The 15786-nt window shown below is 31.6% G+C and overlaps 1 protein-coding gene across 2 annotated transcripts in view; it reads right to left on the bottom strand.

Moving 5' to 3' along the window:
* Window positions 1–15786, bottom strand: part of LOC111146567 (CUB and Sushi multiple domains 3) — a 1261269-nt gene that overhangs the window by 161115 nt on the left and 1084368 nt on the right. For both annotated transcript variants that reach the window (XM_022502159.1, XM_022502160.1), the window contains 3 exons: window positions 11818–11931; window positions 11230–11325; window positions 9439–9642 (listed from right to left, as the gene is read on the bottom strand). In XM_022502159.1, coding sequence (XP_022357867.1) covers window positions 9439–9642; window positions 11230–11325; window positions 11818–11931 — 414 coding nt within the window. The remainder of the gene's footprint in view (window positions 1–9438; window positions 9643–11229; window positions 11326–11817; window positions 11932–15786) is intronic.

Below are 15786 nucleotides of genomic sequence, written 5' to 3'. Positions count from 1 at the left end.
CTTCACTCCATTGAAATGACTATGCCAAAGTCACCAAATATTCTTGTTGTAATGTGTTATTCAATTCTTAATTTGCATTTTGCTCAATCTTTGAGTAATTATCTCTTCCTTTTGATCACTTCATCTACCTTGAGCCTTTCTTTGTTTGGCCACAAAGACACCACACTAGCCTGCTTTTTTCTATACCACTGGTGATGCAATCAATCTTATTTTTCCTCTCTTCCTTTCTTTTTCCTCGTCCTTTCTTCCTCTTTCTTTCCTTTCTTTCTTTTCTTCCTTCCTCCTGTCCTCCTCTCTTTCCTCTTTCTTTCTTTCTTTCTCTTCCTTCCTTCCTTCCTTCCTCTCTCTCTTTCCTTTCTTTCACCTTTTCTTTCTCTTGTCTTCTCTTCTTTTCTCTTCTCTTCTTTCTTTGTAGCTTACCCTCCTCCCTTGGTCTTGTAAATGTTGTAACACTCTCTGACCTAAGCTGTCTTCTCTTTTCTTTCTAACCATCACTTAAAAATGCCATCTATTTCCATGTCATCAATATAGTATGACTACTAAATGTCTGTTATGTCAAATTCTGACTTTTGCTCAGATTCCTGCTATAATATGCCTAATAAGCCTCTGAAAACTAATATGTCTAAAACAATGCTTTTGAAATTTTATCTATACAATTCTCCATCTCAGTAAATGTTACTATCATTCACCTAGCTCTAGGCCAAAAATCTAGGATTCATTCATCTTAATTTCTTTTCTTATATTCAAATTCACATTTACCTCTATGTTCGACCTATCAGTAAACTTTCCTATCTCCATTTAAAAAAGTATATCATGAAGCTTATCAATTCTCATCCCTGACTATGATCTTCCTATCAAAATTACCCTTATTTATCCTCTCCACTATTGCAATAGCCTGCCATTCCATCCTCTTGCTCCTACTCCATCCCTCTTGACACAGTAATTTTTTAGAAAGTAGCTCAATGAATTCTCTCACTGCTTAGAGAAAATTCAAGTGTCCCACATACTTTGAGGGTCCTTATGACTTGGCCTCCGCTCTGCCTCCCCAGACTCTTCTATCATGCTTGCCATCATTCACTCTGCTCCAGATACCTGGGATTCTTGCTGTGGCTTGAACATGTCAAGATCTGTCTCTGCCTCATAGTCTATACACATGTTTACCTCAAAGATTTTATAACCCCCTCCATTCATTTCATTTGTATGTAAAACAGCAGCATGCCCTGGGTGTCTTAGGACCTCCGCCCTTTCTTTACTTTTCTCCATAGTACATACTACTATCTGAAAGAAGAGAACACATCACTGGTGTGTTGCTCAGTCTCCCTCTACTGAAATGTAAACTCCAAAATGGCAGGAATCTTATCTTCTTATTCAAAGCTAGATGAGAGACTGATACTTGGTAAGCACTCAGTAAATGCTTGGTGAATAAACTGTTGACAGACTGGTTGTATATCTGTGATATCTGTGTATATATTGTGGTTATAGGTTCCTGTTCATCATTCCTGCATTATTCCTTTCTTCCAGTGATTTCCTAAATAAGCCATATATAGCAATACAAAGTTTCATATTACTATATATAAATATACTATAAACGTATCCCCAGATATGCATTACTATACATAGGATATTTTATAAAGTTTCAATTCCTACATATATTATGTATCTGAATATTTGTTTCCTATTTTAAAAGATACATATTTCCCTACTGATCAGTAATACACTATATAACATATGGATTAAGAGAGCAATGAGCTTTAGACAAGCATCCTGTATTCAAATCCTGATTCTGCTTTTATCTGTAAACCACAGAGTTTTTACTCTCTTAAGAGAATCTTATCTACCTCCTGGTATTGGTATCAACATAAAAAAAAAAGAAAGAAAGAAAGAAAGAAAATGCTTAATAGTGCTTTTTATAAATACTAATTGCTATTTATTATTATTATTATTTTTTAAAGATTTTATTTATTTATTTGACAGAGAGAGATCACAAGTAGGCAGAAAGGCAGGCAGAGAGAGAGGAGGAAGCAGGCTCCCTGCTGAGCAGAGAGCCCAATGTGGGGCTCGATCCCAGGACCCTGAGATCATGACCTGAGCCGAAGGCAGAGGCTTTAACCCACTGAGCCACCCAGGCGCCCCTATTTATTATTTATTTTGAGTAACCTTTTCATGGATGAATAAATGGATAAATAAATGAATCAGTGAATGAGGAATCAGCTCCTGTATTTCCTTATCAATTTCTCTACTGCTCTAAGAAAAGATGATATAAACGGGGTGTTGTCATGGAGAGAATACAAGTAAAAGTAGTTCTTTCTGAGATTCTGAAGTTTCTGTCGGGGAGGGGAGGCAACCAGATAAAGGTGATGGGATAAGCAGCTAATTAAAGACTTTCTGCCTAAGGGCAATAAATGGCAGGTTCAGTGACTTTTCAAAAGAGACCTCCCACTAACAAAAGTACTTATGCCTTAGGCCATATATTGTCAGAGCTATTAGTGGCTGCAGGGGGTTATTTGAATCACAGAGTCTCAGAGGGAGGACAGCTTGGTGTTTTATGAGACTGAAAATTTTAAGAAATCTGAAGTGTAACAAGGACAAATTTGTAAGATAAAAACTAAGTCTTTGGCATGTATTTTTCAGTTTTATATTTATTCCAAGTCCAATGTTCTTATCAAAATACCATTGTACTTTATTATAATTTGCCTAAGAATGGCTGGATATGACAGATTTGTGCACAATTACTAAGTATCACTTACATACTGGTCATTTAAACTTGTAGGTCCCCTACCTTAGTATTTGACCATGCTAACTGTAAGGACCACCCAAATGTCATGACTAATGGTGCTGCTTTTCACTTAACGGTTTAATTTTAGTCTGTCAGTTTTTGCAAAATTATGGAACATTTCATTGTGTTTTCCTATAGCCAAAAAAAAAAAAAAGGAAAGTGTTGCTAACCATAGTAAGAACCATGAAACTAAAATAATTCAGAGGAGATGGAAATCATTAGGAACATGGAAAGCTGCATTTTTGGTTTCAGATGAATGCTCACTTGGCTTAGGTTGTTAACTGAGTATTCACAGGATAGTAAACATAGAGAAAATAATAAATAATAAATAATAATAAATAATAAATAATATATAGTATATAATATAATAATATATAATATTATATATATATAATATATAATAAATAATAAATTATAAAATCTGGTAAATAGATTGTCAAAGATTATAACTAAACTGTAAAGAGTAAATAGAGAATTTGTTCTCTCTCAGAATAAAACTACCCAGATCATATGTAAATCTATTGTTTGCTCTTTCCTACAGAAATAGTCTCAGAAGAGTTCCAAACTTCCAATGGCTTGTAAAGGTCTAAGCAAGCAAAGTGAGCAAGAGCATCAGCATCTGGTGAGGAAGGTATGTGTTGTAATGAGCACTGGGTATTATATAAGACTGATGAATCACAGACTTGTACCCCTGAAACAAATAAAAAAAAATTAATTAAGAAAGCCTGAAATTGAAAATGCATGGCCCCTGGACTTGGGAAACTGTCCAGTTGTTTGACCTCTACAAGAATTCAGGAAATTATCACAGCTAATTGCTAAAATCCATTCCCTGAGTGAATGTTTATTGAATATCTATTATATGCCAGGTCCTCTTTTGGAAGAACATAAAAATAATAGTGTCAGGGCAGAGGAGGACAAGAAAGACTAAGAAACTAAAAACAAAACAAAATAAACAAAAAACAAAAACAGACAAAAAAATCCCAAATGATATGTAATATGGTGGATGTTTGTCATTAAACAAAAGCAGGGTAAAGGCATAGAACAAATGGAACATGGGTAGCACAAATTATTTTGGATAGGATGTTCAAGGAAGATTATCAGTTTGAATGAAGTGATGTAGTAAGCCTAAAAGATATCTTTGGGAATGCATGTTCCAAGCAGAAGAAATAGAATATTCAAAGATCTTGAGGCAATTAATTTTTTATTCATGAACAAATGTTGACGATGAACTAAAATTAAAGATAATGCTTTGGGGTACCTGGGTAGCCCAGTAGGTTAAGCATCCAAGAGTTAAGCAACTCTTGATTTTGGCTCAGGTCATGATCTCAGGGTTGTGAGATTGAGCCCCACGTTGGACTCCATGCTCAGCAAGAGTCTGCTTGTCCCTCTCCCTTTGCTCCTTCCCCTCCCCACTTCAAATAAGTAAATAAATACAATCTTAAAAAATAAAATAAATAAAATTAAAGGTAATGATTTGATACTAACCTAAAGATGACTGTGTACTTGACTCTCATAGTTGAATCTTTAAGACACCAAACCTTTTCCTTTTTTGAATATTTTAAGACACAATTATTTTTATTCAGAACATTTTAAAGCTAAAAATATTTACAATTAAAAATAGAAATACATGTATACTTTCATTTGGCAGTTAGACCAAATGGTAGACCCTAAACTGAGTTATCATCTGAGTGCCATTTAGAATCACCATACTTCTAGTTTTGGACTCAATTTTAACATTAAGATTAAACATAAACCTTAGTAATAATATAGGGGTTTTCTTCCACTTTAAATAAAGATTATTTATTTTTAGGGTTTAGAATTTGTATTCTCCTTAACCCACAATATATTATTTTTCTCTCTTTCCTTTTCTTATTCCTAAAATATCCTTTCTTTCATTTTTCTGGTTTTATTCCTTCTTTAATGTCTTTTTATCTCTTCTTCTAACCCTGTCTCATTTTTCATATTTTCATAGACAAAAGAAATTTCTTTGAATAATCAAGTTTTTTAACTTTTCAAGAACAGAAGGAAAGTCTGAATGAAAATCTTTGTTAAATATACATAGTCAAAACCAAACACAGTTGTATTAATCACTGTTTAATTTTTTTTTTTTCTTTTTTTTTTTAAGATAATGAGCATACAGCAGAGGGAAAGAAAAAATCGTAAGCAGGCTCCATACCCAGCTTGGAACCCATTGCAGGGCTGGATCTCATAACCCTGAGATGATGACCTGAGCCAAAATTAAGGGTCAGATGCTTAACCAACTGAGCTACCCACTGAAGTACCCAGTACCTTACCAAGCTGTTTAAATTTTAACTTCATTAATTTTATACTTTCACATACAATGAGAACAAACCAAATCATGACCATATGCCTATTATTTTAAGTCAGTTCCTTTTCAACCATTTGTCCTTAAATATGAAAAATGGTAGAAAGCAATTTCAGTCTCACAAAATTTAATATTTTATTAAATTAATATTTTAATAAAATTTTAAATAACTGCTATTTTAATAAATATTTTATTATTTTAATAAATAATATTTTATTTTATTTTAATAAATAACTGCTATTATTCTCAAGAAAATTGTTATTATTTGTCATCCAATGTCTTTCTTAAAAGTTTTAAGTGCAAAAAAAATGTTACATTCAAGGACCCTTAAATTATTAAGTTGGAAAGGATGATAAGAGTCCATGTGTTTTGCCTTTTTAAGATACAAAAATCTCCTGTGGAAGATAGTTTTTACATTTATTAACTTTAAAATGTTATTAAAACATATCAACAAATGAGAATCAATAATATCAAGCCTTTTGTCAGTACTGTGTGTAAATTCTATATTCTAGATCCAATACCTTTAGAATTAAAGTTTTATCTCCTGCTTCTGTGAGGGAAGATTTGGAAACAACAAAAACAACTTAATTATTGAGTACTTACTGGATTCTAAGAACTAATAGTCACAATAAACCTACAGGGAAATTCTCTTATTTTCCTGATTTATTGATATGGCAATTAAGAATAAGAAATTGTGTAAATTTTCCAGGATCATGTAGTGACTCACCCACATCTCAGTGTTAAAGTCAGAGCACAAGACTATTATTGCCCAAGACTTAATTAACCCTTATACTAAGAACTTAAGAGTTCCCAGCTGTGGGAATTTTATTTGGTTTTACATGATTATTTACAATTTTCCCCATTAACATGAAAAATATACAAATAGAACCTTTAACAGAAAATTTATAAAGTTACACTTCAGTACTCTGCATCGATAATAGGTTCTCTGAACACTCAAACTAGAGCAATGATATTTAAAGATTAATGAGCTAGTTTATGAATTGCCAGATGTCATTGTATCATTCTATTTTTATAAAAAAGGAATATTTTCAAGGAATTTTCATCATGTATATGAAACTAAATGAAGACAGTTACTTACCTAGTTACCTTCTATTATACAGTATTGATATTTTCTATCAATACCTACATAAATAAAGTAAAAGTGACACAAATTATGTAAATAATTACCAGGAAAAGTGAGACAGAAATAATGACTGATTCTTGATATTTATAGAGAAATATTAAAAAATCCATTGTGAGGCTGAAGAGATTAATTATTATCATGTGTCTGTCTTCAATTATTAAGTTGATTTAAAGCAATGTAATTTCCTATTTATGCATATTGCCTGACTAATTTTGGCATAGACATATAGGAACATTTCTCTCAGCTCATGGTCTTTAGTTTAGGATAATTTATTTATTACTATTTTATAAGAGTATGAAGTCAACATATATTGTGGCTCAAAAGGAGAAACATCTGTTTTGTCTTTATGAGAGTATAAAAGTACAGAAAGGGGAAGAGCTGTTCATTCCATTAACCCTATCTAGCTCCATGCTAGGTAAAAATACTGGAGGAACATTAACTCCAAATGATTTGTTTTCCTGTACTTGTTGACTGTCAAAAATGTATCTCAATAGGATAAGAAATCTCACATTATAAATAAAATGTAGATATCAAATTAAGAAGGAATTAGCTTATAAATCAAAACCTAAAAAGAAGCAGTCCTCTATTATTTAGGCTGAGGTATGGGGTCAGAAAAATTTAGTTACTGCCCCTACTCCACCACCCACTATGTCCTGATAGTTTAAAAATAACTATTTTATCTCCCTAAAACTCAGTTTCTTCAACTGTAAATTCTTAAAGTAACTTTTCCAGTTGGTTTGCTGTAAGGATTAAATTAAATATGTATTTAAATTGCTCAGCATGGGGGCGCCTGAGTGGCTCAGTGGGTTAGAGCCTCTGCCTTCAGCTCAGGTCATGATCCCAGGGTCCTGGGATAGAGCCCCGCATCAGGCTCTCTGCTCATCAGGGAGCCTGCTTCCTCCTTTCTCTCTCTGCCTGCCTCTCTGCCTACTTGTGATCTCTGTCTGTCAAATAAAAAAAATCTAAAAAAAAAAAAAAAAAAAAAAAAAAAAATTGCTCAGCATGAAAGCTGGCAAACAGAAAGGATTACATAATTGCTAATCATATCAGAAATTGTGGTTATTTAGCTAAAAGATGAGAAAGTTGAAAAATCATTTATAGTATTCTACTGATTTAAGTTATTTTTATAGGTAGTTTTCAACAAAGAAAAGAATAACAGAACAATAGTTCACATTCCACTTATTACAGTGGGCAGAACTAAAATATTTGGTGTAAGAAAAATGCCCTGTGAAATATGCTAGCTATATCTGTTTTGGGGCTGGTGATACCAAGTTCCTAGGAAGACCAAGTAACCATCCTTCCTTACTTTATATTCATAATAGCCTTGATTTTTACCATATTCCCAGAACAATTACTAATAATGTCCTGATATGGATGGAAAACACATGATACTTAGAGCAGACATATCCTATACAAATTACATCTTCTATAAACGGTATCAACAGAATTTACTCCTTCCTCAGAGGAAATCAGTATATTGATTAACAATTTGAAAATACATTTTAGTTTAATGAACCATGAGCTAACATTATGTTAAATCTCTGTTAAAATATGGCAAAATATGTTTTCAAAAATTAAAAATTAAAAGTATTGATGTACATAATTTCTTTCCAGGTATGGCAAGATGTGTTATTAAAATACATTTTAGGGGCGCCTGGGTGGCTCAGTGGCTTAAAGCCTCTGCCTCCAGCTCCGGTCATGATCCCAGGGTCCTGGGATCAAGCCTCCCATCATGCTCTCTGCTCAGCAGGGAGCCTGCTTCCTCCTCTCTCTCTCTCTCTCTGCCTGCTTCTCTGCCTACTTGTGATCCCTGTCTGTCAAATAAATAAAATATTTAAAAATAAATAAATAAATAAAATACATTTTATATACTTATAAGTGTATATGTGTGTATATACACAATCATTTCACCATCTATGAAAAATTGGAATTGGGATTATTAAAATAAAAACAAAATTTTGCTTATCTTTTATTTAAATTAATCTTCCTCTTATTTTGTAAATCACATACCAATATAACTTTAATGAAAAAATTCAATTCGCAAGAGCTATTTCTTAACCTGAGATTAAATTTTACCATTCTTCTTTTAATATAATACTGTATAATCAGGGGTACCTATGTGGCTCAGTCATTTAAGCATCAGACTCCTAATTTTGGTCTGTTCATGATACTGGTGTCCTGAGATCAAACTCTGCCTTGGACTCTGTGATCAGTGTGGAATCTGCTTGAGATCCCCTCCTTCTCCTTCTGTCCCTCACTCCCCAATAGCACATTTTCTCTCTCTCTCAAATAAATAAATCTTTAAAAAAATAACATTATACCATGTAATCAAAGAAAATAATTTCCAGATATGCTCTTGGGACAAAAAAGTAATAAACTTCCTAGCATACCTTTTCCATATCTATAGAACTATACAAGAGCCAAAAGTCATTGTAATGAACTTGAAGTAATATAAAATTCTAAATTTTTTGTGGTTTAGGAAATATTTTAATCTGTTTAATATAATTTAACAGGGTTAAGAGCTTATAATTTTAGATAGTGTATATTCTATTTACCAATTTAAATTAGATACAGTCTTACAAAAATGAAGTTTTAAACAATTAGATTTCTGGCTAACTATATGTATTCCACTCATCAAAAAGTTATCACTTAGACTTGTAAAAGACTGAGAATATCTCTTATTTTGTATTTTTTACACATATTTATAAAAAATAGATAAAAGAAAAAAAAGATTTATTTTCTAATGCATATTTTGTAATTCTTTTGTTGCCAAAATAGAATATGTTAAAAAAAATCAGCTTCTGAGATCTTTAAAAGATATATAAATTCTTTACATACTGTAGGAATCTCTGCATAAAATTTTAGAGATGTTTATTTCAACAATCCCATATTAGTAGCATTCAAATTTTGTGTTATTGGCAATATGTGCATATATCTTCATACTTCTAAATCAATAAATGAGGAAACTATCCAGCTAATTCAACACAAAATATTTTTCATTGATCACATTATATATGAACTACAGCAAATATCCATATTTGCTTGCCCTATTTAGGTACATCATAACTAATGGAGTATTTAAAAATTAAGGTATAACTATTAGATCTAAAATAGAATTATTGATAGATACAAGATAACTAATTTTGATATAAAATATGTACAATCACAAAGCATTCAAGTTTACATACTCACCAATACAGGTAGGTAAGGAATCATTCCATTGGGCCAAAGAATTGGGCACAGTATCACACCTAATTGCAATGGATCCATGGAGAATATATCCTGGATTACATTCAAAAAGAACCAATGAACCAACTGCAAATTCATTGCCAATCCTTCTTCCAAATCTTGGTTCAGGCACAGAGCTGCACTGTGTAGAACTTGTTCTAGGAACAGCTGTGTACAAATAATTGTTGATTTTAATTTCATATTTGGTCGAGAAATGCAGATTTCAAAATGCTATTTAAACAAATTTCAAAGAAATATTCACTTTTTATCAGCACTGAAATTAACAACTTGAACATATTTCTAAAAGTTCTAATATTCATACAGAAAAAAATATAATTTAAAATGAATACTGCTATTGTCATCAAATTTTTTTATTTAAAAAACCATCTTACTTTTAATCCTTTAAACAACATCAAGTAAGTTTTGTGTTTGTTTGTTTGTTTTTTTGTTTGTTTGTTTGTTTTTTGGTTTTACTAAACTCATTAATACAACAAAATAGTTTGAATTAGGTATTTCCATTTACGGGATGATGACTGAAAGATATATTTTTTCTTTTTATATTGGGATACCATGTTCCAACATGTGTCAGGTTACATGAGGTAATGTAACATTTTATTTTTCAGTAGTTTCATAGATTTAAAAAAGAAAACACAACATTGTACTAATTTCACAGTATGTTCACAAACTTAATTGTTCAAAATATGTTTGTTATTGAAGATAATTATGTTCAAGGCTAAGTATAAGTCAGACAGATTAACAACAATAGAAGTTTTATTTAATAATCATACAATATCAAATTTGAAATTGCTTTTAGATTTTATAGGTATGTACTTCGATTGTGACTTTTTTTTTTTTTTTTGGTTTAGTAAAATAGAATGATAACAGGATGTTTTTTCTTTTTAAAACACATACAGATGGGATTAAAGAGTTTGACAACAGCCCAAAAAAATGATATGATGAATTCCAAATAGATTGATTCCTCTTATGTGACTTGTAATAGTGCCTTTTTAAGTTCATAATATCATATACTGTTTAATGAGGAATACTATTAAAAATGAAACAGTAAAATATTATAGACAACATTATAAAGGGATAAAGTTAATAAAAGTATCAAATCATGTATGTTTATAAATTTCTTAAAAATAAAGTTCAAGATACATTTAAGAATAAATACTACATGATCATACACAATTAAAACAAAATGTTCCAAATTATAGCCCTAATATTTAATGATAATGTTGAAGCCTGTCTATAAAAGGCGAGAAGAAACTGTGTAAATAAGCTTTCAATCACACAAAAATATTTAATAGCCATGAAGAAAGTTTGAAATCTTCTGAGAGAATGAAAAACTAAAATTTTAGAATGAAATAATGATTTCCCTGCTTGTCTAAGTACATCAGCACAAAATTCTGTACATTTTTAATTTAGAATGCTAGGCTATGGGAAAAATAGAAGATGCAGAGAGTGAAGAGTTGTCAGAAAAAAAATGTTTTAAAACAATATATTGGAAGGAAGGGAAATCATACTTGAGAATGATGATGGAAGCAAAAGGTCACTTTTAACTTTGGTCAAATTAACAGTTTTCAAGTAATGGGGGAGGAGCAGAGCGAAACTTAAAAAAAAAACAACAACAACTAAAAACAACTTTGGTCTCTCCTATATGGTTATGAGGATCTCATCATTAATAATTCTGAACATAGTATGAGGAAATTGATATCATTCCTTAGTGTGTTTCTAGGCTACAGGGTCACTTACCTTGATAAACAAAGTGAAATCCCTTAGCTGTTATTGGTCCAACTGAAGTAAATCGAATTGTGATCTGATTACCTGAACTCAGTGGAAGTGATTCTCCTACTCAACAAAACAAACACTAAGATATCATAAATAATTTCATTCAGTAAACCTAACAAATTATATTAATTTACAATGTTATTTGAAAATGTCAATCTATGTTCTATCAAATTACTTTAAGATAGCCTACCTCTGACAATATATTTTCTTTGGGTTCAGTTTCAATCTCAACCTTTCTACCATAAGGCTTTTATTACATTTTGATACATATTGTCTCATTTCAAAAATAATCCTTAAATATTTTCTATTACATTAAATACCACAGACTCAGTGACTAAATATTATATTTACTTGATTACAATCCCCCAAAATAGTTGGTTATATTTTTCTCAAGCGTTTGAGTTACTATTGTGTTTCTATTTTTGTTTAAAATAGTGATTCTATTTTGTTTATTTTTCATATGGATGACATAAATCTCAAATTTTACTCTAATACCAATCAAAGTCAGTCTTTAATCAATAACTGATGCATGGCAGTTCTAGTAAAGGATACCTGAATGGGATCCTGAGAGGGAAGATAACAGAGAAGATTGCTGAGTTGGCCCATCATACACCTCAACAACATCGTGGAGTGATGTCTGGAAAAATACAAACTGGCCAAACACCACTGATCAACAGGAACCAGGAGAAGCAAACAAATCACCAACCATCCAAAAATGAAAACAAAAAACAACAACAAAAAAAAAAAAATAGAAAGAGGAGGAGAGAGAGAACAAAGTATTACAATATAATACTCATCTTTTTTCTACCTTTAAAAGAGGATAGGTGCCAATTGGTTGATATGCCTAACACACATATCTCAGGTCATAAGGTAATGACCATGGCCTAAAAGCAATAAAATTTTTTAAATACTATTTTTAAAAAAATAAATTAAATGAGTATAACATTTATCTGTAGATCAGAAACTGTAAGGTTGGTGATTAATACTTTATAATAATTCTGATTTTTCCCATTGGTAGTTTGGTTCTCTTCACTTTGTGACTCTCTTCTCTTTTTCTAATTTTTTTCTCCTCTTTTATATAAGATAGACAATATTTTAATTTAGGGGGATTTCTTTAGATTGCTTTTAAAATGCTGTTCTGCTATAAGTAATAATTACACTGGAAAAATATCAGCAACATACTTTAAAGGTACAGTGTTTAGTTTACATTTTGACTTTAAAATGATTCCTAAGCATTGTTAATATTTTGCCAAAATCAAGAAATATAATTTATAATTCCTCAGCAATTGAGATATACAAGTTTACAAAATGGTTGTTTTTTCATGGTAAATACTGATCTGAAGTACTTATCAATAGATATTTATAAAGGTCTCTTTTTTGTACTTTTCCTTTAATTATATGTGAACTTTACATGTAGAAATGACCCAAAGTATAACTTAAAAGAAAGAACCTGTTCCAGAGCAGAAATAAGCTTGTATTTTGTGTTTTTTTAAAAAAGAAAAAAAATAATAAAAATTATCCTTAAAACACTTTTTGAATAGAAAAATTATGGCATTTAAAAGTACTTTTTTAAGTTTAATAATGTTAAGACAAGGTGACTTTTATAAGCTCAAAATCACATTACTGTAATTAAACTATACATACATATATTTTAAAGTTCATCATAATTTACACTTGAGTCAAGGTTATGGTAATCCTCTGGTGGTCTCTTGAAGACAGCCTCATTCATTTGAGAAACATGCTGAGTTTTTCATATGAATACATACACATAATACTGTAAACAAAGATACACTTTTTTTTTTTCTTTTGTGCCTGCTAAAATAAGCTGGTGATCTCAGTCCAGTTCTTTGTGAGGTAAAGGGAAATGAAGGCAGATACAGAGTTGTTGCTTTGGACAATTCCTACACATTGTTGTGCTATTTTTCATAAATAACCCTCCTGAAAACATTTCTTAGAAGTTATGAAAACACATTTATGTTTCTATTGAATCAGATACATGCATTCTATTTTTTTTAATAGTGTACAAGTCATGAAATTTCAGTCCAGACCTTTTTAAAAGACCCATATATTGGTCCACCAAATTCCAAGCCATTTCCAAAATATTCCAAAAAATATTAAGAGTTTTTGTTTTCTGTTTTTGCTTTTTTTTAGATTGGTGCTTGATCTGTTTTCAACAGTGTCTTTGAAAGTTTCTACTATAATGCAGATGTTGTCATTGCCTGTCCAAGTGTCCCCCCGCAATAGTGTTAGTCTAATGACAGGCACTTTGCTAAAAACACTGTGCAATGAGGCTCTTGGTAGATAAACTATTCTTTCTCTGTATCTTTTTTGGGAAGACATAAGAAAAAGAAACCACTTAAATTCAACATCGTTTAACTCTTTCTGCCAAATATTTCAAATATTTCCTTAGGAAACTTGCCCAATTCCCAAGCAAACCACCACATTACAAACAATATCTAAAACAACAACAACAACAAAACAACTCCCCTTCAAACAAACAAACAAAACAACAGTCATCCAAGGGTTTTTCTAAGGAAAAAAGGAAAAACAATGATTTTTCTTGTTTTTAGACCTCTTATTCATAACTATTAGCTTTCTACAGACAGACCAGAATTTTGTGTCACTTCTGAACTAGATATGTTAAAAGGGTAACTTCTAACAATAGAGCCATAAATACTGCATATTTGTATCATGTTAAGTAATGAAAACTGTAGGGCATGCCCTTGGAGTGTCCTTAGTAACTTATGCCTGCAATTGGTGGTGCTCATTTTGAGATGACAGTGGGGAGAACTGAGAAGGGCAGGGAATAAGGAGTAGTGTGTTGAATCTAGCTTCATTAAGCACTTATTAACTAGTAGTAAGCTACTACCTTCAACAGGCTCTAACTGAATTAACTTACCCAATGGAAATCTTAACTTAAAAATAACTTTTATTAGGAAAAAAAAAAAAAGTTACTCTGAGAGTATACTAAGCCATTATATGAAAAGTAAAAGTTTAAAGTATATTTTTGCATAACTTTTCTGTAGTATGAAAAACCAAGAACACCTGCACAGTGATATGATTTCCTATACATAACCAGGTTAAGTATTGCCTCATTAAATTACGTTACAAGCCCGAACCAAATATTTCTCAGCTAGAAACTTCAAGTATTAAATGGTAAACCTTGTGTTTTGCTTCCCCAGGCCATCCACAAATGTCTTTATTTAGTTAGTTTTCTTACATTCACACAGCAGTAGATCTTCTGCTTCTAAAATATTCTGAAGGGCCAACTGTACCCTTTGCATGGTTGAGGTCTTTGTAGGAAAAACTGAAAGACTTTAAAATGGATCAAAAGATAACTGGATGTTGTGTTCGGTGAGATGTTTTTTAGCCTACCCTTCTGGGTCACCTGTGTTTTGGGGGGGCTGTGGTGTATGCAATGGTATATTGTCCAATGGACAGACCTGTAAATTCATTTCAGCATTCCATGCTTATCTATGTATCTATCTATCGATCTGCCTCTCTATCCACTGATCTATACTTGGCTATTGAATTCTATATTAAACCACTGTAGTATTTACTAAAACCCTCTTTAATTCCTGAGTTAAATAAAATTTTTGATAAAAAAAATTTGATACATGTTTACTTTATATTTGCATGGGACTCAACTTACACTCTCTTTAAAAAACAAAACAAAACAAAACAAAAACCCTTTTAACACTGATCTACATACCTCAGCCTAATGACTGGACCATCATTTTATTTCTAGGACTACAATTAACCCCCAAAGTCTGGGCTGATCAGGCCATCTAAAATAATCAGCGAGCCCTCTGTCTTCTTTCTCTTAGTTTCCAACAGAGATACAAAGTTCTCTGCATCTCAGCTCCAGGGCTGCTTTCCCTCTCTCTGGAGATCTGCTTGTGAAGATCAAAAGCACTTTGCTCTCAGGTTATTAGAATAGGCTATAAACGCTAAGCTGTTTCTTAAGGGAAGCACCACTCTAAGTAAATTTTTCCCCTTTCTTAAGCATGATAGATCTTAAAAATAATGTTTTAACTCCTTTGTTCGAAATCCATTTTATAATGTTATATGTGTATTATTGCAAGTTATAAAAAAGAAGAAAAGGGAAGCCTAGTAAGGCAGAAATAAACATGTAAAATACCCCTACAAATCAGTCTATGCAAAGAATCTATTTATTATCTCTGAAATTACTTCTGAGCCTCTTATTTTCCATATATTTTATTCTAGAATACAGTTTATTAATCTAACTAATATTGTTGATTCTGTTCTATGATGTACCGGAAACAACTGGGGTCAGAAAGCCAACTGGTCCAGAGAGTCTTTCTCTTAGACCCCATTAACTGTATTTGTAGTCATTCAGGTGGCAGCTTATCTTTACCTATGGAAAGATGTTAAGTCAGCCAATTAAACTAATTGTAAACCAACAATAGGACATGTTGGGTACATCTTTTAATGCAGATCATTGCTGTGCTAATCATTTAATCCACTCTTAAAAGCAAGTCCTCTACCAACCACAAAAGG

This window comes from Enhydra lutris, unplaced genomic scaffold, assembly GCF_002288905.1.
Source record: "Enhydra lutris kenyoni isolate GAN:26980312 unplaced genomic scaffold, ASM228890v2 scaffoldscaffold14, whole genome shotgun sequence".
Lineage (NCBI taxonomy): Eukaryota > Metazoa > Chordata > Mammalia > Carnivora > Mustelidae > Enhydra > Enhydra lutris.
This window is presented reverse-complemented; position numbering and strand designations above follow the sequence as displayed.